The sequence below is a fragment of the Poecile atricapillus genome, chromosome 10, assembly GCF_030490865.1.
Source record: "Poecile atricapillus isolate bPoeAtr1 chromosome 10, bPoeAtr1.hap1, whole genome shotgun sequence".
NCBI classification, from domain to species: domain Eukaryota; kingdom Metazoa; phylum Chordata; class Aves; order Passeriformes; family Paridae; genus Poecile; species Poecile atricapillus.
In genome coordinates, this window is record NC_081258.1 from 13,196,056 (window position 1) to 13,222,991 (window position 26,936).

General features: G+C 47.1%; 1 protein-coding gene across 1 annotated transcript in view; it reads left to right on the top strand.

Annotated features, from left to right (window-relative positions):
- The first annotated feature begins 7,638 nt into the window (after positions 1 to 7,638).
- NECAB2 (N-terminal EF-hand calcium binding protein 2) overlaps positions 7,639 to 26,936 on the top strand; it is a 71,481-nt gene continuing 52,183 nt past the window's right edge. The window contains exons 1-2 of the mRNA XM_058846266.1: positions 7,639 to 7,872; positions 16,707 to 16,731. Coding sequence (XP_058702249.1) covers positions 7,678 to 7,872; positions 16,707 to 16,731 — 220 coding nt within the window. The 5' untranslated portion in view covers positions 7,639 to 7,677. The remainder of the gene's footprint in view (positions 7,873 to 16,706; positions 16,732 to 26,936) is intronic.

Consider the following 26,936-nt stretch of genomic DNA (forward strand, 5'->3'; position numbering starts at 1 on the left):
ACAGCAGCACAGCTCCCTCTCCTGACTGCAGAGCTCAGCATCCCCAAGATGAGGGGTTATTGTGCTTGCTGGGAGACAGGTTCATTTCTGCAGTGTAAATGTCCTTTAAAGCATGAAAGAATCCATCCCTGCCTGTGGGGATGGACCAGATTCAGACATCTTAAATCTGTAATTACTGCAGGTTCTCTGTTGAAGTGCAAGGCCCAGTGGGACCTTCCCTATCTCCAGCTGTCTTCTCCAATTCTATTTAAAGAAAATATCTGTTTTCCAGAGTGAGGGCTGCTGCCTAAGGAGGAGACAGTGGGTAGGAGCATCTGCTGGCAGCAGCTCGGTGTGATGAGCTCCTGACCCTGGCCACAGCAGGTGGCTGGGCTGGGCTGGGTGCCTGCTCTCCCTGCTGCCATCCCGTGTCCTGCAGGGACATCAGCACTGCAGGTACCAACACACCAACACACACCCATGTGTCACTCTGCAATGCTCTGAGCTTTGGCCTCCCTGAGATTGTTTTGACATCTTGACTGTCCACCTTCCTCAGCTGCCAGCAGCTCAGATTATCCTCAGATATTTGGTATTTCTGCTTGTACAAGGGCTTGACAGGCCCTGTCTGTGTTGCCCAAGCAGCTTTAATTCCCCAGCTTGTCTCTGGATAGCTTTGGACAGGAGTATGCCCTTTGAAAACAAGATTTGTTTCTCACACTGCCAACTGTGTGGTCAGCTCCATCCCCGAGGGCAGCAGTCAGGTAGGGCACTGGATCTGTGCCAGACTTGGAGAAGCTCACAGAACTGGCAGAGAACAGGAAGGTGGGCACTGGACACACAGCTGTCCCATCTCCTCAGCCGTGCTGCGTTCCCTGCACTGCCATGGGAGCCTGCTGAGACACGGCTGGGAAAGCACCAGAGCTGCCCAGGGTCAGAGGAGCTGTCCCAGGCATGGGCCATGGGCTGCTGGGCACCTCCAGCTCAGAGACAAAGCCCCAGATGTTGCAGAGAGCTGAGACTCAGGTCAGAGCCCCACAGTGACCCTCCTGCCGGGATGCCATTCTCCAGAGCACTGCTGGTACTGGCCCCATGGGGACTTTTTATTGCTGTGAGGGAATAAACCAGCAGAAAACCACGCTCTGCTGCAGCCCAGAGCCTCCCTGCAGCCTCAGCATCAGGCACTAGATGTCCTTGCATGCCATGCTGTGGATGTGCAGCCTCCGGTGCTGCACCAGGGTGACAGCCACTGGATGAAGGTGCCCCTTTTCCAGCTCTGGCTTTATGGACAGAAGGGAAGAAAGGAGAAAAGACACTTGCTTCAACTGCTCCCCTGGGAATGCTGGATCAGGGGCTGCCTTGCTTTTGGGCATCATTTTCCATGACATCCCAGCAAGCTCACATCCATAGCACCTGCAGCTCAAAGTCACTTCTTGGTGATCCCATTAAATTATTTCAAGAGCAGCCCTTTGTTGTGGGAAATCAATATCTGCCTTGAGGGCCTGTTGATGTCTCAGTGAAACCCATTAAATTACATGAGTTTGATCCCAAAGTGGCAAACACAGCAGCATTTTAAAATAGGTCCACAGCCAGAAAACCCAATAACATGCTCATGAAGTGATTTTGTGTGTGTGTGTGTCCAGCAGAGACTCTCCCAAACTCTTGGTGAATAATTACGGGAGCAGTGTAAGATATAAATAATTTCCCCAGGTCTATCACTTTGAGGACAGCAAATAAGGACAAATAAAATGCTGGAGGAAAAATGGAAGTTCCTGTTGTTTGAGCAGTAAGGAGCAGCAGTGGGTGTGCTGCTGGACTGATGGTCTGCCCTGAAGGAGCAGCAGTGCCCTGCCAGAGCTGCAGTGAGTGTCCTTTGGAGAGCACCTGACAGATCTCTCCCCAGGAGTCTGGCCACCAGCAAGCCCCAGAGCCATGTGAAACTTCTGGTCCTGGGTGTCCCCGAGGCCACCACAGCCACCCAGCAGCTGCTGCAGCATTCCCAAGAGCTATTTCAATTCCAGGCCTTCCCACAGGCAGGTCAGGGGTCCTGCTCTCGGCTCCAGAGGGTGCTGGGTTGTGTGGAGCAAGCCTGGCTTTTGGGTTTTGTGCCAAAATCGCTCCTGTCCTGTGGTTTCGGCATCACTTTGAGGACAGAGAGCAATGCCAAAGGAAGAGAAATCCTTCAGCAACTCTGCGCTCTTCTGAACAGCCTCCAGCTTTTCACAGCTTTAGCCACAGGCTAAACATGTTAAGAATAAGAAATGTTTGTATTTTACCTCTCTAAATTGTCCATCCCCTGAGGCAGCTCTTGGCCAGTGTTCTGCCCATTCCCTGGCTGCCCCCTGTGCCTGTCCCTGTGCCTGTGCTGGGAACCCCAGAGGGAGTCCCGCTCTCTTTGAAAGCTGTCAGATCTTACTTACTGAGCACTAATTAACTGTATTTATTGTCAGAAATAAACTGGGAAGATCTTCTTTCCTCCCACAAATGCAGTCAGAGATGATATCTGCCAAGCAAAGGATGAAATTAGTTTAGAAATTAATTACAAAGGGACCTATTACGCAATGGGAAAAGCGCCAGTCCCTCCCTCCCCACTCTTGTTATGAAGCTTGATAGCTCTGATCTCAACACATTCTCAGACACATTTTGACTATTAAGACAGTGCAAATTATCAGTTTTATGTTGTAACTGGGGAGGTCAGTTATGAAGAGGCAACATTTTATTTAGGTGCAATAACTTAAATTTTTTTTAATTGGCAGTCATGGTCACACACAGGGTTAGAGATATGAAAGTCTGCAATTCTCCATTTCCATGTTTTTCACACTGTTATATATGGTTTGAAATGACGTGTACTGGGCACAAGAAACAAAGGTAATTTCAAAAGGTCATCAGAAGTGGATTAGGTTGTTCCAGGGTCCTTAATAGTTCTGACCTCAGCTGCATATTGAAGGGAAAAATATTTTGGTCTGCTTTACCTGAACATTATTATGAATAATAAACATGCAAGAAAAACGTTACTGTAGCTCTTCCCTACAAATCCACAATCACAAGGTCTATTGAGCCAGTGGCCTTTAACTTTAATCAAGGATGTGTTAGTTTGGGTGTTAAATGTTCATTTCCTCAATTACCAAATCAACAGAGCTAGGTAATGTCCCTTAATAGCCAACACCAAAACAAAACCAACCACCACCCTCTGAACTTACTTAGCAGCCATCAGCAGAGGGATTTGACCCACTGTTTGCCTGCAATCCTGCACCTCAGAATAACTAAAAGGCAATATTCAGCCCAGGCAGGAGCTGTGCTGCTCCTGAGAGGTTTGGAGAAGCCACACAGCTCCCAGACCCTCTCCAGGATGAGTCTGTGTATGTCTTGGAAGGTGAGTCTCTTATGAATGAGAGCTTTGGTTTATATTTTACCTTTAAAAATTCATTTCAAATGGTGACAAATCCTCATGTTTCTCTGGAGAACCATCTCAGAGCTCTGGGGAAGTCAGGGCCTCTCAGAGCTATGATATCCTAATGCTGTATAAGTTTTATTTAATGGTGAGGTTAGTCCCTATAAGGTTTCCTGGTGAGGTTGGTCCCTATAGTTCCCCTTTACCAGGTTTCCTGGATACCTGTGCCTTTAGGATAATGACCACCAATAGCCAGAACTCTCAAGCTGTTCCTGGTCTCTGTTTTCAGCTATTGGGTGCATTGGGTGGGCTGAGTAATTCCCCAAGAAAGCTCAGTCTCTCTCACCTTGTGCTGGACCTGCCTGTTCCCCCCTTGGCTGCAGTGCTGGTCCTGGAGCAGGAGGGATGTTTGGATACAAGAGTACTTGAAAAGAGAGGTTTCTGTCTCCTTAGGGTAGCTGTGGCTGGAAGACACTCTGGAGGTGTTCATAGTGCAGGTCTACATCTTGTCTTAAACAAGAATTCAGCTCTTTGAGATCAACCTGACATAAAATGGTGCATTTGAAGCTTTTCCTATCCCTGATTGCAGGGTCTGGGTCAGAAACCTGTGATCCCAGGGACTGAGGTGGGCTCGACACTTCATTAGTGGTGGGCAAGTTGTGCCACCAAACCATGAGCTCTGCTCCCTTCAGCTCGCAGAGGGGAGGGGGTTTGCTGTGTTTTTAGGAGTTAGCACACAGCACATGGACACAGTCTCCCTGTGTCTCCCTGGATCCCCTTCAGTTCAGGCTGGTGAGTTACCATGGTGCTGTTGGCAGTACGGCATTTTCAAGCTGGAATATACAATTTTTGATAGAGTCACCTGGTGATTACGTGCTGCATTATAATAAACAGAAGTTAAGAGAGGGACTGAAGTGTCATTTCTGCTTCCAAGTTGAGCAAGCAAGGTTGATTTTACAAATTCCCATCTCTGTGACAGGGTTGCCATTTCCTCTTCCTGCCATTGAACTGTTGAATTAACCTCAATCCCTCAAATATTAGAAAATATGAGTAAGTCATATGTGACATTTTGCACCAAGCAAGGCTGCAGGTCCTGCCTGCTGGAAGTTTTTAATTAAATAAAGCTGCCTGCTGTGTGCAGATGGATGGGTGGAGAAGGCAGAACTCCAAGGGGAGATGAAAGCCACTGCCTCTGCCACGCCGGGGTGTGGACAGGACTTTTGCTCCTCTTGGACCTTTCCTTCAGCGAAGCCCTTGCATTTTTCAGATGGCCTCTCATCTGAAATTACAGCACATGGTTTGTGCTCCTGCTCCAAGACTTTCTGGAAAATACTGGATGTAGCACCTGAATAAGCCCCATATGAAAGCTGGTAGAGCAAACACTGACAGTGGTAGAAATAATCCTGTGCTTTGTGCTGAGCTCCAAATGCACCAGTAAAAAACATTGTCTGATCAAAATCAGACTTGAAACTGGCCTGGCAATACTCTATTTTTTGAGATCTCAGAGTTCCTGAACTTGGAGCTGGGAGTGAGAGAGAATAGGTCTGGTCTCTAACAGCCTTCAACAACCTTGCTGTCCAGCTGATCCATCACTTACGATACCGTAGAGGTCTGGAGCAACGCGTGTGCCCAGCCAGCGCAGCACTGGGGAGGCTCAGTGTTAAATGTCAGGGTGGAGAAGGTGGAGCAGCAGCTGCTGCCTTTCCCTGCAGCTCTCCTTCCTCTGCTGGGCAGGGCTGGAGCTCTCTGCCTGCAGCACAGCGTGGGGAGCAAAACGCCAGCGGGTCAATGGCCGTGCTGCACGCTGGGCTCTGCTGCCCCTGGGCACTTTGTGGCCTGACCATGCTGAGCCCACCAGAACCCGAAATTAAGGCTTGCTGCTTTCCCAGGAATGCACTTTGCCTGCATTTAACTGTGCTTTTTAGTTGCATTCTCTCTCTTCTCTCCTGTTTATTCCTATGCCACTCAGCATTGGCATTATGGACAAAGCTTTCAGTGGCTGCTGGTGGTCCTGCTCTCTCCACCTTTCATGAAATGCAGCTCCACCTTTAATGGAGCTGTAGCTGAAGAGGCAAGGAAACACTGCTGTCTCCACTTGTCCATCACTAGTTTGGCTTTTGGTTTCCCCTTCTGGCCTGGTGGGTGGCTGCTGGCCAGGGTCAGTGCATGACCAGCAGTGCAGGGTGGTGGCAGAGGCTGGCAGAGCCCTGACGCCCTGGCTGCAGTTGTGTTTATTTGCACAGGACAGGCAGTGTCCCATCTCCCTTGGCAGGAAGCAGAGAATGAATCTCACACACAGAGCTCAACGTGAGGTCTGTGCCTCTGCCCCCACCCTTGGCTGTGGTGTGACATGGGCTGACACCAGCATATGCCTTGAGAGTTCCTGGGTTTCCTCACCTGGCTCAGATAAATAGTAACAGTCTTCCCACTTTTTGCTTAAAGAGACACTTCAGCCTCAGAAAAATTAGGAAATAGCCCTGAGTAACACAGCCCAGTACAAATGGTCTCTAGATTTTTTTTATATCCAGGTCTGTTTAGTAGGAAAAATGAGTATTTAAATGCCACAGAGCTGGTTTTGACATTAGCAAGAGTTGTTTTTGATAAAAGTACAGCAATAAGCCCAGATTTCAAATCCAAGTAATGAATCTTCATGGCAAATAGAAAGGAAAAGTCAAAGAACTTTATTTCTAAATTTATTCAGTCAATAGTTTTAATTAGGAAGCATGTATAGTAATCCTAACCTGGGCGTGATCAATGCAGTCTGAACCAGCCATTTAGTGGAGGGAATGTCTAAAGGAGAAAGAAGTATGTGAATAATCTGAGCATTGTACAAGTACAAAAGAGCAGAATAGCTCTGACTGTGAGGGGCACAGGAGATTGGCACCAGCTCATGGCAAGGGGGACAAGATGTGGTTTGGCTTGGCTTTGTGAGATGTGATTGGGAATGGGGAGTGATGGTTGGGTTGTAAACCAGCCTGCCCTGAGCATCCCTGTGAAAGAGCACAGAGCCATTGAAGTGCTCCACACAGCTCCCACAAACCATCACAAACCCCTGAAGTTCCTCTGTTTTTGCCCATGAGTTTTGTACTGCTGGAGAAGGAAACCCTGAAAGGCAAGAGTTTGGTGAAAGAGGGGCTCAGCCCTTGGGTGTCCTGACCTACTGCTAGGCTTCTCTGTGCCTTGTTTGTTTAAAAGGCTTTTAAGAGCTTCCAGCTATTTTCCAGCAGAAAGAACTGGGCTCCCACTCACTTTTCTTTGAGCAGCAGCTGAGAGGAAAATGCCAACTCCCCACCTTTCACCTCAAACACAGAAAATTCACTCCATTTTACCTGAATAAAGATGGGTGATTAGAAGAAGGAGCTAGATAATTCCTCCGGGTAGGCTTTTGTGAGGGTCTGGGTTCTGGTGAACTGCAATGTGTAAGCTCTGTTGAAATAAATAAATTACTGCTGTTTGTTTCACTTAAAGCAGTGGTTGGCCAGGCACGGGACTCAGTGTGGGAAGTGTGCAGTGCTTGCAAGGGGTGACAGAGGTGTTCAGATCAGGGGATGTGGCCCTGGAGGGTCATGAAGTCCTCTAGAGCTGCCTCTGAGAGGGTCTGGCTGCTGCATGTGGGAAAGGGCATTTGGAGCCTGTGGCTACTCCAGAACTCCAGGGAAACCTCCATGTTTCCAGGTCTGAGCTCTCCTGCTTTTCCAGGTTTGAGCTCAAACTGGGAGCACCTCCTCAGCTGTGGAGTGGGAAATTAAATTATTTAGTGCCATTTTGTCCAGAAGACTTATTGCCTCTACTGCAAGTCTAAATCTTGACCTATGAAACTGAGCACAGGAGCATCTCAAATAAATGTCCTCACAATACAGAATTACAGGTCAGGAATATTTTCCAGCTGAGCACTGTGGTTAGTGCACTAGCCACAGATGTTGCAATACCCCACCTGGAATCGCTGACTATCCATTGAATAGGGACTTTTTGGAGGAGGAATAGGGATTCAGGGGCAAGTTTTATTTACTAGCAACTAATTTATTCTCTTCTGCCCTCACAACGAGCTGCTAAAATCTGTCTTTGAGTGTAGAGAGGCTGTTGAGGGGAGATAACACGGATATAGTCTTTTTAGACATAAATTCTCTAAGAGGGTGGTTCGCGTTGGAGCCCGGGGGGGCTGACCTACCCCCGCCCCAAAACTCCCCCCTTGCTCTTGGGGCAGCATCCCGCGGGCCCGCCCGCTGGCCCCGAGCGGCTGTGGGAGGAGGAGGAGAAGGAGGAGGAGAAGGAGGGGGAGTCCCGGCGGCGGGATGAGGCCGGGCTGAGCGATGTGCGAGCAGGCAGCGCGCTACTGCCGGGCCGGGGTGCAGAAGCTGCTGCGGAAGCCGGCGCCGGCGCTGCGCGGGCTGGACGGGCTGCTGCGCTGGGCGGCGGGCAGGATGGGCGACAAGGGCCTCGCCGACAGGGAACTGCTCGCCCCGGGCGCCGCCGCCCAGAGGAAGGGCACCTCCGTCATCCTCGATGTGAGTGCTCCCTGCATCCCGCATCCCGGCTCCTGCCTCCCGCGCCGCCCCGGCAGCGGGGATGCTCCTCCCGAACCGCGCTGCCCGGAGCGGCCGGGAGCGGGCTGGAGCCGGGTCTTGCAGTCCCCGGCTGGGTGGGCGTGGGTGTCCCGCATGCTCTTGCCCGTGTCCCGCACCCGCTCCAGCCCCCGGAGACCGCCGCTCTTTCCTGGGTCCGGCATCTCCTGGAGCATCTGGGCAGGAGGCTGCAGCCCGGCTTCTCAGCTCACCTGGATCCTGAGCGCCCCGCAGCCCGTGTCCCGCACCCCGGATCCAGCACCCCGGGTCCTGCACCCCGTGTCCCGCACCCCGGATCCCGCACCCCGGATCCCGCACCCCGGATCCCGCACCCCGTGTCCCGCACCCCGTGTCCCGCACCCCGGATCCCGCACCCCGGATCCCGCACCCCGGGTCCTGCACCCCGGGTCCCGCACCCCGGGTCCTGCACCCCGGATCCTGCACCCCACTGCCGCTCGGCATCAGGGCTGTTCCTCGGGTCCTGCGTCCGGCTGGGGATGGGATGCAGCCCAGGTCCTGCATCTGCCGGGCTGGTTCGGTGTAGGGGTGCCCAGATTTAAGAACCCCTTTCCAGATCCTGTGCCCCTGGACTGCCTGGGGCAGGGGTCTGGAGCCCGGGTCAGCCCCCGCTTGTCCCGCTGCTGCACCTCCATAGATTGTCGGGGTGGCCTGGGTCCCCTGTCCCCTTGCCCCGCACTCTCTGGGACAGCTGGGACAAAGGTGCACCTCGGCTCTCCATCTTCTGGACTGGGCATGGGGTGCAGTCCGGATCCTGCACCTCCTCTCCTGAGCCCTGCACTTTGTTTTTTACCGGATGGGGATGGAGATGTAGCTCGTATTCTTCTCCTTGCCAGGACCTGAACTCTCTGGGCTGGCTGGGCACTGCGGTTCCCTGTTTCCTGCACCCTGTGGATGGGCTGAGCATGGGTGTGCACGCCAGGTTCTGCAGCCTTTTCCCCAGGTCCTGCATCCCCTCCACCAGCTGGGATGGGGATGCACTCTAGGTCCTTAACCCTGGTTTTGGAGGGGCTGGTAGGGATGTGCTCAGTGCCTCGATTGCTATATTTATAGACTTTCTGATTAGGGAGCTAATGAGGCTGATTGCACTTAAATGAATTGGGAGAATGGGGTGGAATCAGACGGAGTGCAAATGGTGTAATTACAGTCTTTCTTCAGCATCCAGTAATTAAACACATAGATCCTCTGTCTTGCTATCTGCTAGCTTTTTTTTAAAAAAAAGAAAAATAAAAAAAAAGAAAAATAAAAAAATTAGTAGTGAATGCAAAAATAAACTACTGAGGCATTTGCTGTAGTAAAGGATAATTCATGCTCTCCTTGGAGATAGGATAGGCAGTAGTAGCTCTTCAAGGCAAGCCATTACATTTTGCAAATAATTTGCTGAACCTGTAGGCATTGGCGTGGGCTGGAGAGTCCAAAACTCATTCCATCTCTGAGCACCCTGAGCTGAAAAGCATTTTGGTTCCCTGAGGAACCATTGTCTCTAGTGGGTTGTCAAAAGCAGCTCAGAGAGCAGAGGACTTGATGGATGATCCTGCCTGGTGGAAGGGCCAGCAGGTGGGCAGCTGCAATTAGGAAGCAATATTAAATTTTTGTAAGAGGTTTCTTGAGTTAGAAGTGTTTTGCCACCAAAATGGTATCTTCTCCATTCAATTTTACTATCTTTAAGTGATTTTTCCTTCTTCCACTTTAAGATTTGAGCTTAGGGAAAGAGCCATGAACTTTCAGAATGGAAAACAGTAGAGCACTGTATTATTTCAGTGGGAAGTACAATAGAGCTGGGTGTGCAGCTCCTGATCATTTTTTCCTTTTACAATGGTACTGGGAGCCCTCTCTCACCTGCTGAAAGTAGAAATGGATTCTGGAAATGTAAGATTTAAGGGCTTAGGGGTTTTTTCTCCCTCCTTCCTTAGAAGTTGATTTTCTCCTTTTTCTTCAGGCACAATAGCAAAGCTATTGAAGCTGTGGCTTTGCTGTGATGGGCTCTTCAAGAGCACTGCCAGACCCCCCCTTCATACAAAGGTTTTATACACGGGGAACACGTATTTAGCTTAATTTTCACACATTAGCATGAAAGTAACAAGCATCCCACTGAATGCTCAGGGATGATAACCTGTTTTCCATTTAACTCCTTCACGTTTTTGCTGGTGGATGTGCTGGGGAAGCAGTGAGTCCCAGCCGTGCAGCAGTACGGCTTCTCCATGGGGGAGGATGAAGTAAAAGACCTGTAAGATTTTATGTTTAGCTAACACGTTTTCATGAGCTGGTGTGCTATGTAGGCAGCTTCTTGGGGGCTGGGGAGGAGGGGAAAGCTTGGGCTTGGTTATGAATTAGATAAAATAGTACTGACACTAATAGTACCTTAGTCGCTTCCTCTTCTGGCCTTCTTTTAATTCATCCATCCCCACTGTTCTTGTTCTGACTCCTCCATGAGGGTGTCTGGTGTGTCAGAACAAACTTCCCTGTGCCCTTTCCACCAAAGAGACACAACCATGTTGTTGTGGGACAAAACTGAGAGCTGAAGAGGAACAGAACACAACAAAGGGGTAGGATGTCTTCTGCCATCGGCCTGGCTACTGCCACTTGGAGGCTTAACTTCGGGCTAGGTTCAGTGTTTATCTTTTATTTTGCCTCTGGCCTTTTAGGTAAAGGATTTTAAAGAGCTGAATAATGTTTACTAGTTATGAATGAATGAATGAATGAATGAATGAATGAATGAATGAATGGTCAGCTCTTACAACATTGGTCAAATCATCATAAGGGTTTGAGATTGAGCCAGGGGTCTGTACCCATCCTGTGCCTGCCCTCGGGTGCCTTCTCTGGGTCTGCTCCAGCTGCAAGCCCGAGGCTCAGGGCTGGAGGCATGTGCAATCTGCAGCAGGTATTCCCACTCACACCACAAGCTGTGGATGGACACAGGGTATCTAATACTTTCTGCACCCACATGGACAAACTGTCACAGTGCTGCTGCAATCCACAAGAGGAGATGGTGGCATTTCCAGTCAAGAACAAATCCTCAATGTCACAATGCTTATGAAAAGGAGGATATATTATGTGTGTGTATATTCTCTGTGGCTAAGCCAGCGTGAGATTGCATTTGCTGAGAGTGAATGAGTGCACATGCTATGCAGAGCTGAGGTGGATGGCTCTAGGCACAGGAAATGCCTAGGCAGGAGTTGTTCTGTCTGGGAGTACTTCAGAGCTGGCTGATCTACTGTCCTTGCTCATCTCTTCCTGCCTTCCTGTCACTGCCAAAAGCCTGTGCTGACAGCAGAGGTGTGAACTCCAGAGCAGGAGTGGCCTGGTCAGTCACAGCAGCTGCAGGTGAAGATGCTCCTTCTGGTTCATGGCTCACCTCCTGCTTGGCATCTAAAATAAGGATCAGCCTTGCTTATGAATGAGCATCCCCACGGCAGGACAGTGAGCTCCAGGCAGCACTGGCCTCCCTGCCTCCTTTCTTGCCAATGGGGACAAAATGCATTGATTTTTGGCCTTATTTTAAACACTCCTGAAGAATACAGCTCCTATTCATTTCAGGTCAGATGAAACTTTCTGTTTTATCTGCCCTGTTTTTTGGTGAAAACTAATTTTGACCTTTATCTGATTTTTTATTCAATGATGGTTTCAAATCCATCTCTCATTCTTATGTCTCCTCTTGCAATCTCGCTTATGTGGCCAAATCTGCCACAAATTGAGTCCCATGGCTCAATTGAGTGAGGTGCCTGGATAGAAGATACAGAGAATTTGGTTTGTGCCAATGGTGCATTTCCAAGTGTAGATCCAGAGCTGCCAGTTTTCCAATCATTCTGTCAATGACATGATTTCCAGTGCAGCCCTTAATTGCAAGGCTCTTGCAGCCACAAGAATCCCAGGAATCCTTTCTCACTCCTCTTCTGTTTTGACCTCTTTTCTTCTGTTTTCATTTTGTTTGTTGGGTTTTTTTTCAAGGTTGGTTCGTTCCCCTTCCTTTGTCCTTGTTTACCTTCTCACTGTGAGTGAACTGGGAGGGTTTTTTTCTTCCTCCTTAATGCTCCCTTTGTGAAATCCGTGGTTTGATATAGCTCCCTTGAGCTGTACCTGCAGGCACAGCTGGAGAGGAGGCCAGGGCAGGCCAGGCTCTCTTCCTTCAGGAACTGCTCACTGCAAGGTACATAATCACACAGGAGAGTCCATCTGTTCTCCTCTGATCTTCAGGGCTTTGGAAGTGGGTGCTTGAAATGAAGCTGAACAGAAAAGTAACTTCTAGTGCTGGACGTCATCAGGTCAGAACATCAGATGCAACTCTTACCTTTCTCGTGCAACTTTAATTTAGGACAGCTAGGTAAAGACTAAAGAGATGGTAAGAGCAAAAGCAGAGCTGGGACATGGTGTCAGCTGTTCTTCTCTTGGGGAGGAAGGGAAAAAGAAAAAGGATCTGCTTTGAAGTGGGAAAATGCCCAGAGACCTGGAGCTCTGCAGCAGCCTTATTTTGTGGGGAACCACTGCAGATGGGACAGTATTTCTACACCAGTGCCATATTCCATACTGAAACACCTAAATAAAACCTTTCTCCTTGCATGGGGAATGCTCATTAGCCTGAGGATGTCTAAAGACATAGTCCAAAGTGACAAAGCTTCAGGTCATTATTCTCTCACATTTTCACCAGAAAGAGCAACAGAGAAAGGCTGCAGGAGAGGAAATTCCTACTGGGGCCTCAGGTTTGAGAACTAAAGACCATACCTGATATAAAACCTTGTCTGAACTCCAAAGGGAGTGTCAAAACTTGTAGGGAAAGGAACAGAAAGCCAGAACAGGAATGCAGGAACATCGTATGAGGATCAACAATATTTTTAGGTCCATATGGGTCTCTGGATGCCTCCTCATCTGTAGGCTTTCCTCATGCATGAGACATGATTATGTTTGTCTTTGATTCTGCACCTAGATTAGGATGGAAAACAAAATTTCAGCTCAGCTACATTCTATTTTAAATCAACATAATATTAACCTGATGAAGGGATTATAAACTCCACAAACCTGTAATAATTCTTGGGCTTCTCAGGGGAGTGTTATTGTGAATTTAATAAAATTCATGAGAAAACCTTCATTAAGCAGCCTAAGTGTGGCTTGCTCTCATCCAGAAGCTTTGAGAAGGCAGAACTAAATGTTTAAATTTGAAGCCATCATTTTTTTCAAGTTTATTATTACCACCACCAGGGTTTTGAATTGCTTACTTCTGGCAGTCAAATACCTGTAGTAGCCATCTGAGAGTATAACGAAAACATGTATTTAGGGAAAACCTATTGGAAATCTTGACAAAAGTTCTTTGCTCTGGAGAAAATAGTGTTTATATTATTCATCTAAACCACTGGTAAGTGGGTTAAGTATGGCGCAGACAGCAAACTGCATGCACTGCCTGTATAAATCTTATAAAATGGGTTAATGCCCATATTGTGGGCACCCTGTGGGCTCCCTGTGTGACTTAGCCTGTTCTTTGGGAATTTTGCTTAATAGCACCAAAGCATGGCTGCTGGGGGAGATGGTTGCTGTGGTACTTGAAGAGGATAATTCCTCATTTACCGTCTGAAATCCGTGCAGTGCCCTGATGGTTGCAGAACAGGGGGTGATGGAGCGGAAAGAGCATCCCTGGTCAGGCTGTGCGAGCCCCTCGCCCGTGGGATGGTGCTCGGCTGGCTGCAGGCACAGGAAGCGATTGCTGCTGAGGGCCTGGCAGGACAGGGCACATCTCCATCCATATTTCATCACCTCCTCTCTCACCGACCTCCAAGCTGCTGCCTTGACTAAGTGCAAGTGACTTTGCTGCTGAGTGAGGATGTGCTGGAGCTGCCGGGAGCCCGCAGAGCTGCGGGGTGCAAGGGCTTGCAGCCTCTGCCTTGGAGATGACACAGCATCCTCACTTGTGCTCCCTTCCTGTGGAGCTGGTGGGAGCTGCCATTGCCCCCAGCTCCCTGGGAGCCTGGCACCATTATGGGTTTGTTCTCTGGTCCAGAGGGAAGCTGTGAGGGGCTGTGGTTTCCCTTCCATCCCCAGATCTCACACCTTTCCCTTATGGAAAGCCCATCCCCTCCTTCCCACAGTGGAACAACTAATCCAAGAGCTGAGCAGAGGGTGTCTTTGGGCTGTATGGGGGAGGGCACTCTGCTGAGCTAGAACATAAATCCTGGGTCTTCACAGCAGCAGCATTTTTGGCAGCACTGTCAAGCTATCACAGACTATATTACATCTTTATCAGGCTCCCAATGCTCATTCCGATGTTCACACCTTGATGCAGTGCCTGCCTGTGCTGACAGATGACTTTGCCTTAAATTGTTTTTTCCCTCTAGGTGTCCCAGTTTAATTTTTTTTATGTGTGCAAATTTTAGGTGGTTCAATTAAGTTGAAAGAATAAATCTTACTCATTAACAATAAAAAAAAAAGCCAAGCAGCTTGGTCCTGTAGGATAAACTTTGATAAGTAACACAGCCACTCTGATCTTTCATCCACACGTTCATTTACAAATAGTCATACTTTAGGGAGTATCTGGGAGAGTTAAACCCCTAAAACATTCACTTAGTGAAGCTGGATATAAATACTTCAATTTCTAAACATTTCTTCCATTTATTTTTTTTTCCTGTTGCTCCAAGTATTCCTTGCAAGGTAAACAGCTCCATGGAGCAGAGTTGAGCCTTTCTCCCATTTTGATCTACATTTTACCTATTGATTTTTGCCTTCCCATTCTCCCTCTGCCATCTGTGCTTAGTGGGATGGTGATCTCCCATGGGACCTTAAGACAGGCTTTGCTCCTTTGGTGTTAGACTGGCTATAATAACTTGGTTTCAAAGCAGTGGGAAGGGCAACAGAAGGATGCACTGATGAAAAAAAAAGCCCAGAAATAATCAGCATCCAGGAAGAGAAGTGCCTCACCTGGAGGTGCTCATGGGGAGAGGATTGGGGGTGTCCAAGCCATGAAAAGAGAAATATTTCCTACAGTGGGCAGGACACACTGAGCACAGGTGAGGGATGGGTGCTAAAGCCCTGCAGCTTGCTGGGGTCCTGCTGGGATCTATTCCTTCTTCCCACAGACAAGCCATTACTGACTGGCCTTTCAAAACCCATTTTTAATTTCAATGAAATCTGTGAGTGTGGAGAGATGTAGGATTTTCCCTCCCAAAACTACTAATGGCTTTTAGAAAATGGAGGTCAGCACAAGAGGAGTTTTGCTGTGGTCACAAGCTGTAATCCTTGCAGGCAGTTTCTGTGCTCCCAACACTTTGGTTTGGCTCAGGCAGAGGGGTTTTGCCTCGGCTGAAGTACTCCAGAAAGTCCTGCTCTGACTCTGCCCCAGGCTGCAAAGCCTCACATGGACTTCGGACAAAAGAATGATTAATGTTCCTTAATTAAGCCATATTCAGTGAAATAGCATATTCTGCAATTCAATTTGTCTCTTGGGGTTCTTGTTTTGTGCAGCAGTTTCTCTTCTGATATTTTATTTTTTTTAATGGTTTTGTGACCCAGAAAATATGAGATTCTATTTTACGGCTGACTCTGATCTGTCTTGCTGGTGCTTTTATTCCCTCCTCAGGGAAATTTCTTTGTACAACTAAAATCTCTGCTCTTGCTCAAATTAATAGGGTCAGGCCTGAAGAGATGATGAGAATATTTTACCTTTTATGCCATGTTAATTTTTTGGTAATTTTGCCAACCTGTGCTAGCAGCTGGTTTTGGCAGAAACCTGTAAGTTTCCAGCCTTTGCACAAGCCTTTTGCTATTAATTGCATTTTGTTGGCAAGGACAGTAGAGCAAAACAGCACAGCCCTGGAGAGGTGGATGGAGGATGTAACTTAGGGATGCAGAAGTCATGCAAAACACACACAGGACGCCAGCTCAGCTCTGCAGGAGTGACAAAGTAAAAGTTATGGAAAACAAAGATATTTGGCTTACTCAAAACTGAGGGTTGAGGAACAGCCACCTAAAAAGGACACCAGATGTTGGAGATGGACCCCAAAGATCCATTAGAGGATTTCTGATAAGGGGTGTGACTAAGTAAAATAAAATAATCCATATGCATCATGTAAGTGGGGTTAGCTAATGAATGTGTAATTAGTGTCTATGGTTAAAAACCCAATTAGAGCAAGGCCCCTCCAGGTGACCAGCTGATTTTGGTATCAGTATTAGGGGAATATTCCTCAGATGAGACTGGTGAGAAAAACAGCTGTTGTTTCTGGTCTTTCTCCCTGGCAAGTTCTACAGTACTACACTTCAATGCAATTTTTTTCCTTCTGAAATGGCTATTTGATTCCTCTCTGTGGACTGTTCCTCCACACTGTAGTTTTAAGTCTAAATATAATCTCCTTCCCACGCAGGAGTCTTGCTTTAAAATAAAAATGTTGTAAATTTTTTTTTTTTTTTTTTTAGAAGTGCAGAGCTGTGAAAATTGGTTTAAGAGATTTTATTGACTCCAGAGAAATTGTCTGGACTGGCTGCCTGGCTGTTGTAAATTTTTTGTGTGTGTGTATTTTTCTGGTGTTGGATTCATCGTTTCAGCTTTCTTAAGTGAGGGAGGTGCTGGAAGTGCTGAAAGCATTTCCAGCAGTTATTCCAGTTATGTTGCTCTGGGGAAGATGAGCTGAGCCTTGGGGAGGGTGAGCTCAGTAAAGCTCCTGAATTGGGTCTTGAGGGGTTGGAGCACTTGAACCTGCCCTGAACGTGCTCCTGTGCAAAGGGCTTCACCCCCCATGCTGGACAACACAGTAAACACGTTTTTCTCTCTCTTTCAATTCTAGATTTTCAGAAGAGCTGACAAAAATGGTAAGTCTGTGAATTTATACTCCATATTTCTTGATTGGACTATTGTCAGTATTACCATTTTTCCTGATAGCAACATCCAAGTGTTTAAATGTTGTTCGGTTTACTGGGTTTGACGCTGATACACTCAAAACATCAAAAAAGGTTTTGTTATTTTTTTTGGAAAAAGTATTCTTGGAGCAGAAGTGATACTGGTATGCAAGCTGGCATGGCAGAATCTACCAGATTAAGAGCAATTTCACAAAAACAATATAAAAATAAATCACAGGCAAGTGATAAATGAGGATCCACCCCTTGGTAATCTTGAATTAGCTCAGCAAAACAGAGCTAACTTGTGAATATTATTAGTTTGGTTCCTGAGGGACTGGACCCACACATCAAAGAGCAGCACACACTGATGTGTGTTTTCAGCCTGTGTCTGTGGAAAGCCAAACACCGGCACTGAGCCCAGCCAAGTCCTCACATTTGGAATAACACGGATGAGTCTTCATTAAATGACATGGAAAGAGAGGACTGGTAAGATAACAAGCTGAAGGAAAGAAGGGACAGTGGGCCCAATCCCAGGATCTTTCCACACCCTGAAAAGTAGTTTTATTTTAGCTCCTAGATAAAATCCCAAGAGCTAGTATTTAGTCTTTCCCTGTTGTACAAAAAGAAAATTAAATATGCACCAAAACGCTGTGTGTTTGCAGGGGGACATGTGGGAGGGTTGTGCAGAGGAGCACAGGGGAGAGTTTGGTTGTTCTCTTCCAGCTTTAAAAGGGAGATACCTGATTTCTGCTGGTGTTCACAAATGTGTATCCTCGCTGCTCCTGGCAAGGAGGGTGCTGCAGCTGGCTCACAAATAACCAGTAAAAGTCATGTAACTGTGGGAACTTGGTTATGGCAACTGGCAGAGTAATGAGGTACTGAAGTTTGTTCCTTAGAAAAGCTGAGCAGTTGTGTGATGCAAGGAGAGTGGAGAGGAAAAAATGAGTTTATGCTCTTGGCACCAGACTGACTGCCCTCAGAGATGGTGCTGGGCAGGTGTTTGAGCTGCCAAGGGTGAGAGCAGGGGCTGCACTTGCAGGGGGTGAGGAGACAAATGCCACTGAGCACAGGCTGAGAAGGTAATTTGTCCTGCCTCTCCTAACCCCCAGTGCAGGGGGAATAGCTGGATCTCTTAAGGAAGGCCAGATGCTCTTTGATGAAGGAGCTATCTCCATCTCTGCTTCCACTCTTGTTGCTTGCAGTGCAAGGGACCTACAGCTACAGCATTTGGGCAGCACAACAGGTGCTCACCACGGGCTCACGCTGCCCTTCCCTCTGTATGGAGCCCTGAGGACAGGCTGGCACAAGGCAGAGCCAGTGGCACCTCTGTCCCCAGGCTGGCTCCTGCAAGGTGACACCCTGGAGCACGTGTCAGGCTGGGCATCCCTGCTCTCCAGCCCCAAAGAGCAGGGCTGGCTGTCATCCTGGGGCTGTGAGCCTCTGAAGGACCCTACATCCTCCAGTGCTTCTCCTTACGTTTATTTAGGTGCTGCTTTTTTCTTGACACAGCACTTGCTAGCCATGGTGACCAGTTTCACTAGCCATTCATATTTGATGAACTCTGGAAAACAGAGTTTGCCACTCATTATAATTAGCTCAGTGTGTTCCTCTGCAGCCTTTTGGGATCACAGCTCCCCACAGCCCCTCTCCAGCCTCCTGCAGCTCACAGCAGCTGCTGCAGGAGATGTGCAAGAATATTTCCATTGTTACAGCCTCTCTGAAAACTAGGGCTCAGAGATTTACAGAGCCAGAGGTAATATCTTTGTATTTCATATCCCTGGGGATCTCTTTTTCCCAGTTTTCTCTTTGACATTCTGGACTTTAATTTACTGATTTTTTGAAATTCAGCCTATTCATGGCTTTACCTGTTACAGCTCCAAGGAACAGTGGAAGCATCAGCCTGCTGCTTTTATGTCTCACAGCAGGTGCTGCGTGCAGCCCTCTGAGGAAAAATGAAAATCTCACACTTTTCATTTTTATCAGGATCCCAGGATGGGGCCCTGAGCCCTGGGCAGACTGTTAAAAACACAAGTCCACAGATTACCAAAATATTTTACTCTGTTAACATGCTTCTGTGCTCTCCACACCTGCAGAGGTTCCTGTCTGGCAGGGACTTTGCTCCTCTAATTAACCAGGTGAGATGGATCATTATCCAGCGCTGGTGGCACACTGGGGAGAGCGCTCCCAGGGCAGGGGGTGCTGGCAGCTTTACCCAGAGCTGGCAACCCTGGCTTTCCTCAGCTGTGCTAAAGCCACTCTCACAGACCTGTGTAGGAACCCTACAGAAAGAGGGCAGGGGAAAATCTGAGCAAAACTTTGGCTCTTGATATCTAGTTTAACTATAACATCTCATTTAGCTTTTTCCATGCAGAGATCAGATGGTTACAGGGTTACCTAAAAGACAAAGGAAGTCTCATTTAAAGTGCAGTCAAGAGGTCATAAGTTAGGAAATCTTTTCAGCATCTTGATTTTTTTCCCCAGCCTGGTAAGAACGGCACATATTGTGTTAAAGCTGTGGCTGGTTCAGACACGGTTACTATGGAGCCTGATAGCATGAATTTAAGAGCATCTCCCTCCTCCCCCTTTCTTCCAAACTTTCTCACATAAATTGTTAATTCATGTAAAATTGGATGTTCTTGCTGCAAGATGCTAAACCACGTTATTGCCCCTGCTATGTTCAGGTACTTGTATTTAGGTGATTTGATTCAGTGCCTACATGTGCTAAAAGGCTGCTAATGAAGCAGCTCCTGCTTTTAAAAGGCACCTTGGTCTCCTGCTCCAGAGAAGTGAGATTCTGTCTATAATGTGAGCTAAGTTCCCAACCTTTTCCTCAGGGATAATATCAAGCAGTTTTATAACTATCTACATGATAAACTCAGAAAATGGTCTGCATAAGACACCGGGAAATGATGAGCACATTGGAGATAACTGGATAAACTGATATATGGTCTGAAAAAGGGAGAAGGTCTGGAGTGTAACCTGGGAGCAAATAACTCGGTTAGCTCTAGTCATGCTTTGCAGGGGCATGGCTGTTAGTCATTCAAAATAATCTTTTTCTTTTGTGTAGGAGTGTTTTTCCTTTCTCTGCTAATAAATCCACCTACTGTCTTGTAATCCTCCCAGTCCCAGTAAACAATACTTAATCATTTAATTGGCGTGTGCTGGGAAAACGGAGGCATCTTGTTTTAGGCTGGTGCAGTAGAGCTGTCAATCATCTGAGTTATCTACTGTGTACTTAATCCTCTCATTAGAAAGCTGCTAATCAATTAAATAGCCCAGGATTCTCTTTGAAAGATTAAAAGAGTTTTATTTTGACAGAATAGCCTAACTGCTAGCAATTCATTAGATATGCATCTTCCCAAAAACTGATGTTTTATCTGGAAATCTCTGAGTCACTGCAACTTCCCAACCTCCGTGCCTCGAGTGTAACTAAATGCAAAGCACATCCAGCTTTAATCTATGGTTTAGTTTGGTGGGTTTTGCTGTAATTATTAGATCCTGCTGATGGAAATGGCTGTCAGTCTGACCCATCCACAGGTCTGACAATGGGCTTTAGGTGGTTTCCCCTGGACCTCTGTCCTGGAAAGGGAGAGATGCAAAAGGAAATATGCCAAAAACGTGGTATATGGTTGTAAAACAACTGCAGAAAATGGCAGGAGGAGCTGGCAGTGGTGCAGTATTTCACCTGATAGTGACTAGTGATGAGTTGTGGTTCAGTCAACCTGGCATCTTCCTTGTCCTTGTGATTTCTGTACCAAGAACGAGCCCAAACTGTTCTGGCTCTCCCTTCAAATTATATCTAGAGAAGGTGTGGATGGGAATGAAGCCATTCAGCACATGCTGTCCTGAATAGCTTCTGTTATCAAAAATGAAACACAATGAAGTGTGAAGAAATCCACAAATTTAGTACAAATGCTGAGAGGAGGTTTCAGTTTTTAGTTGATCTGAATGATCAGCTGAAGGCCTGCAGAGGACGTAGCAGAGCTAATAAAGGGGGGAATAAAATAAAAAAAGAAGCATGAATGAAGCAGGAATTGGTGTTTGGAAAGGGCTTTTTGGTTAAGAGCCATGAGGGCAATGGCTTTGTGCCCACTCCTATCCCAGTAGGGCTTGTCCTTTAAATAGCTGCTCACAGATATGTTAGTCACTTAGGAGCTCATTAAATGAGATTTATGCTGCTATTCTGTGTAAGGAAAGGTCTGCACATCCCAGTGTTACAAGTCTCACAGCAAACTACACTACAAACCATGGGGGCACACAGAGAGCTCCTGACAAGAAGGGAACATAAATAGCTTTGCACATCAGCAGCACAACAAGCTGGCCAAGGAGCCTGGTCAGCTGTGAGTGGGGTTGTGCCCTTGTGAGGAGAGGGAGCTCTGCTGCTTACACATAAAGTGGCAGTGCTGCTCTGCCTGGTGGCTTTGTGGCTGTGATGCCACTGCTGACCCCCTGCTATGAGGACCCCACAGGCTCCAAAAGCTGGAAAAAAGTAGAAAAACAAAACCAAGCAAGTGAAAAGCTTCAGGCACATTCCCCAGCCCCAGCTTGAGATGTTCAAGAGCTCAAGTTCTTCCTAATGTTCAAGAAGGCATGTCCTAAGTGTCACCTGAGTAGAAATCAGTCCTGTTAAACACCAGTACCCAAAGGAAAAGAGTGAGGTTTGTCCCATGGATTGTGTTTCTTGATGAAGGGATGGTGGTGGAAGAGCAGGGAGAGATCTGGGCCTTCAGCAAAGGGAGAAGGCTGAATGAATCCTGGTGTAGTGGGCCTCCAAAGGAGCACAGGTGGAGCTACCAGTAATTTCCAGCCCTTTACAAATGCTGTGTGCCTGTCCTGTCCTGTGTTTGTAGGTAGAGACAGTTCCTCTGAGAACTTTGTTCTGGGGAATTTGCAGGATATTTAGTGGTAATAGCTCTCAAAGTCTCACCCACCTTTTCCAGACCCTGCTCAGAGAAATTATTTTGACTCCCTCTAGTGAGTCTAAAATAGGAAAAAATGTGTGTTTGTCAGTGGATGTGCTTAGAGCTCAAATGCATGAATGCAACCAGACACAGGTTACTGTGTAAATGCTGCCTTTTCTTCCTTTCACTCTGAGAGTGCCCCTTGCTGATCCTGAGTTATTAGTACAGAAATTGGGGAAAATGGAGTGAAAATGCCTCTTCAGTTCTGGTAGTGCAGGAGCAGAGAGATTCACAGAGAAATGCACAGACAGAGGGATGGAGAAAATTATCACTGGTGAGCAGATGATCCAAAGACCCCATTTTTAGCTTGGTAGTTGTCCACAAGTTGCTTTTAAGACTTGAAATACTTATCTTTCCCTGTTTCCCTGTGAATTTGAGGCCCTTTTAAAAAATACCCTTGCACAGGACTTGAATGGTGATAAGCAACTCAGACTTCAATAACAAGGCTTTCAAGGCATCAAGGAAGAAAAATTAAGGCATTGTAACTTTGGGTGCTTTTATTGGTTCTTAAAAAGATGCCAAGTCAGGGCACTGATAACTCCAGATATATATAAATAATATCAGAATAAAAATATCCTGAACACTTAATAAGCTTCTTATTGCACACAAGTCTTCCATAGCCACAAGTCTTCCCCTATGGTGAATTGTGCTTTAACTGTGACCTCTTGGGTGTTTTGCAGTCCCTACCTTAATGGGCTATCACTCTTGAAAACCACTTATTTCTAGACCCAGGTAATTACCTTCTGCATGGCTACTGCTCCTCATGTGCTGGGAAAACCTTGAGCTATTCGTATCCTGCTGGTGCATCTAAATTAAGTCATTAGTTCTCGGTGAGAATATTTATAATTCTTGCATAACAAAACCAGTATTAGCAGCCACCCACATATAAGTAGAAAAATTCAGTGATGAATCAGGCTTTGTAACTATGGATAAATCTGATAGGTTCTTCCACAATCAGATGACCAGTCTAAATGTATTTGTCTTTTAAGTAAATAAGAAAAGATTTGCATTTAGATAGTCTAGATTTCATGTGACAATCAAAAAGCACCTTGTAAGACTGTGCAATGACCTTTATTTACAAGGAGAAAGTTTGAATCTGATTTCAGTTATTTGGACTCCTGTATCATTCCCAAGCTCTCTCAGTTACCATTCCAAGCCCTTGCAAAGTTCACAGCACATGCTTTGGAAGGGACAACATCTGTTTAAACTGGGACATGCTGTTCCCAAAACAATAAACAAACCTATCCCCCAGAAGATGAATTTTGAGATTATGTAGGAATTGTGAAAGGTGTCTGCTGGCCATGCTCTACAGGCTGTCATTAGATGTGTCCACTACTTCCATCCACCCTTTATCGCTATGAACCTAGGAAAAGATTCAGTGATTTGATTTTCATCTTTGATTGGCTTGAAAGGGCACTTCCCAGCTGCTCATGCCCTTTCAGGGCTGCCTTTTTTTTTCCTGGATTACTTTAATTCTGCAGAGCAGACCTTAGATTGGGTGCACTGGGTGAGAACTTTATTAACAATTTCACCCTCATGTGCTACAGACTGAGTTATGGAGCAGCCTGGCTTTAGTCAGGCCCATGTGTGGTTTTCTTAGTGCCAGGCTTAAGCCAGAGAAGGTTTGAGCTGGGAAAGGTTTGGATTCAGCCCAGAAACTCCCCCAAGAACTCAAGTCAATGATGTGACAGTACATAAACTTTTATTTCCACAACAGAAATTCCCATATTCCACCTATTTCTGCACAGCATCAATTTATGGCCCATTACTGTCCAAAACTGTTATTTCTGTTGTCCTGTTCCTAAAGCCTTTTCCTGCTGAGAGAACAGGCAGCCAAAATAGAAAGTACTGCAAGATCCTTCGTGGCCAGTGGGCAGTGGAGGCACTATTGGTCTCAGCGTGACCACCATGAGCAGGGAATGGAATTGTTTGGTTCTAACGAGCTGGGAATATTCCTCTGTTTAAACAGAGTGCAGCTGGCTTGCTGACACTTCAGCTGATCTCTGATATCCCAGGTGCCTGACTCATATTGTGCAGAGTGCCCTTTCCTCATTTTTCAATGTACTTTGCAGTGCAGGTGGCCATCTCCTGTGTCCTTGCCCTTTTGCTGTAAAACCTGCAGTCAAACCTGACTTAATGAAAAACTTAGAAAACCAGCTTTCCCTAATATTTAGCCTCCTTCAGGCATGCTTGCTGCCTGTGGTGCTTGCTGCCTTGTGCCTGTAAAATATATTCAACCACACGTTGCTCCACTTCAGGGCTGTGCTGGCAGCTCCTGGCTGCCCTTTGTGCCCAGCACCATCCCTTCTAGTGGCTGCTGAGCCTTTCTTTCTGCTCTTTCTCAAAAAATTCAGCTGCTGAGCGAGACCCATGGTAAAAGCTATTAACTGCTGCAACCTTCAAGGCTTCCTGACATTTCTGCATCGGCAAGAAATGGATTTGACCCTCTGAGTCAGTCAGACACCCAAACACTTTTACACTTTCACATCAGGCTATACCTCAGCCCATTAAAAACTCAGATGATGCTGCTGGCCTGAAGGATCATCTTCCCTTGAGCACTGTCGGGGCAGAAGTGTCAGCCCTTGGGCCACTGCTGACCTGTGCTCTCTGCTGGGCCACACTCACAGTGCTCAGATGTGGAGGAGCAGACTAGATCAGAGCTTTTGCACTGGAAACCCACCAGTCTGCCCCACACATGGATTTCCAGTCTGATCCATCAGCTGAGCCTTCTTGCTGTCTGTGTTTGTCCCTCCTAGAGGTTCAAACCTGCCTGCCCATGAGCCTATTCTGTGGTTCATCAAACCTCTTGCCCTCAGGAGCTGTTGCTCCCTGTGCTCAGTGAGTGCTGATCTGGCAGGGCACAGAGATGCCCGTGTCTGGGCTCTGCTCCATGGCCTGGCCAGTGGGGCGGGGTGGCTGTGTCCAGCCTCAGGGGCAGGCTCTGTGTGCGTGACACTGCCTGTGCATTTTCACAGGAGATGCTCTTTCTCTGCTCTAGCCATCCCCTCTCTCAGCTCCTCCTTTCAATTCCTTTAGTAGGGAGGGTTGGTGACAAACAGCAGCTGTGATGTCCCTGGGAGATGCAGGGAGGGGATGGGCGCAGGGGGTGCTGCTTTAGCCTGGCAGCGGGGGCTGAGCATTTGATCCGAGGGCAGCGCTTCCAAAGGCTCCTCTCGGTTTGAAGTGTGCCCATGAAGGTCTGACACACAGTGCAACCCAAAGAAAATGGAGTTTATTTTTGTCTTCTCTTTGTGGATTGGGAGATGTGGGTTTTCTTCTGCAGGCTTCTAATGAGGCTTCAGCTGGACAAGAGTAAACGGGATAGATTATTGTAAAAGATTTAATGACCATGTTTCAAGTTGTGGAGAAGGGGAATAAGGGATTGTGGTTTACCGAGGAGACTTTGAAAAGCTGCTCAATTAGCTGAGAGGATTTTTAAAGATGTTTCTTTCCAGAGCCAAAGTTGGGAGATTTAATTGGGGGCTGCAGAGCAAATGTGTGTACATGGCACAATGACAGCCAGCAAAGGGCATGATAAAACACTTATAGAGCTATTGCCTACTTGTAAACCTGACCCCAAAAATGTAAGCTTTATTGAGAGTGCTTTAAAAATGGTGATTCTTGCCCTGTTTTTTCTGGAGCATGAGGATTTTTGACCTGGAGAGACACAGCTGTAGTTATTCTGAATAATTTCAGTTGAAATATTATATTCATGTATTTTCCTTGTCAGTTGCAATCTGCCCTGACATCTCTTCTGAGTTCATGACACAAGCCCTGAACTAATTCCAGCTCCTTGTCTGGGATTGTCCCTAATGGTCTGGATCAGGTTAGTTAACAAACAGGTGAGCAAACACCAAAGGGGAGATAAAGGCAAAGGAGCTGAGCACACTGCAGAGGTGACAGCCACGAGCGCTCCGTGGGTTTGCTGAGGTTGGGCTGTACCAGCAGCACCTGATACCTGTGGGCAGGGACCAAAGCAGTGCAGGTTTGCTGGGGAATGGGGCACTTCTCCTGCCACAGGGGAGCTTGTGGAGATGAGCTGTAGGTGTGGGTGCTGGCCCAGCCTCACCCCAGTGTGTGCTCCTGCTCCAGGAGAGGAGGGGATCTGCAGGAAGCTCTGCTCTGCATGGAAATGGCTGCACAAGGGAAAGGGAAGGCTCTGGCTATAGTGGCAAGTCAGGGAAATGATGGACATTGAGGATTTAATGATTTTTGATCTATCTCATTAATATCTCGTCTTGCTTTTCAAAGGGAAACTTTTCAAAGTAGATATAGCAAATTGCTATTTCTTCTGCTAATGCTATTGTTGTTTTGGTTTGATGGGGTTTTTGGGTTTTTTTGTTTGTTTTTTTTTTACAGATATGGAGTCTTAAAGTCCTTGGAAAGGACTTTTGCATCTCGACTGGATGTAGTATCCTGTCAGATTAAACATGTGCCATAACTGAGATTAAAAAAGGTCTGTTTTTGACCTGCTCCCTTGGTGGGAGTGTCAGTGCCACAGGTGTTTTCCAAACAGCATTCTGGGGCATGGGGGGCCTGTGAGATGCCTTATGCAAAGTTTCAATAGATGTCCAATGAATCCCCCTTAGGAGGGCTGGTGCAAGGTGCTGCCTTTGCTGGAGATGCTCCAGCCTGGATGTTTTACCCTGCTTTGACCTGGAACAGTGGTGTGGTTTGTGTGCTCCCACAGTGTTACTCAGGAGTGACAGGGTGCAGAATGACAACACACACCCAGGAGGAGCTGATGAGTGTGGCCACTCCTCAAAATGCCTCTGCCACCACCACAGGCTTCTTGTGTGACCCTCAGCTCACGTTATTCCTCTTGCTGCACCGCCTAATCTCCCTAAGAGCTTCTATTGCTACTCCTTTTTCTCAGAAGCAGGGCTATCCTATGTTTGCCTTTAAGTTTAATCCCTGGGAAGTTTCCTCAGGGGAAGTGGAGCAGATCCTCAGTGAAGGAAAAGCACTTCTTTTGCCTCTTTGCTTGCGTGCTCTCCTCTGCTCTTGTTGCTGTGGGAACAAGGGACAGCACTGGGCTCTGGCATCCTTTTTAATTAGGTATCTTCTGCAGATCAGCTGTATTTATTGAAGATTTTTTATTATAGCTATTAAAATTAAATAAGGCAAAAATTGAATCCAGAACAAATACACTGCTGCAAGTTATCCTCATAATGTGCTAGCAATTTTTGCCAGACAATTGTGAGAAAATATGTTCTG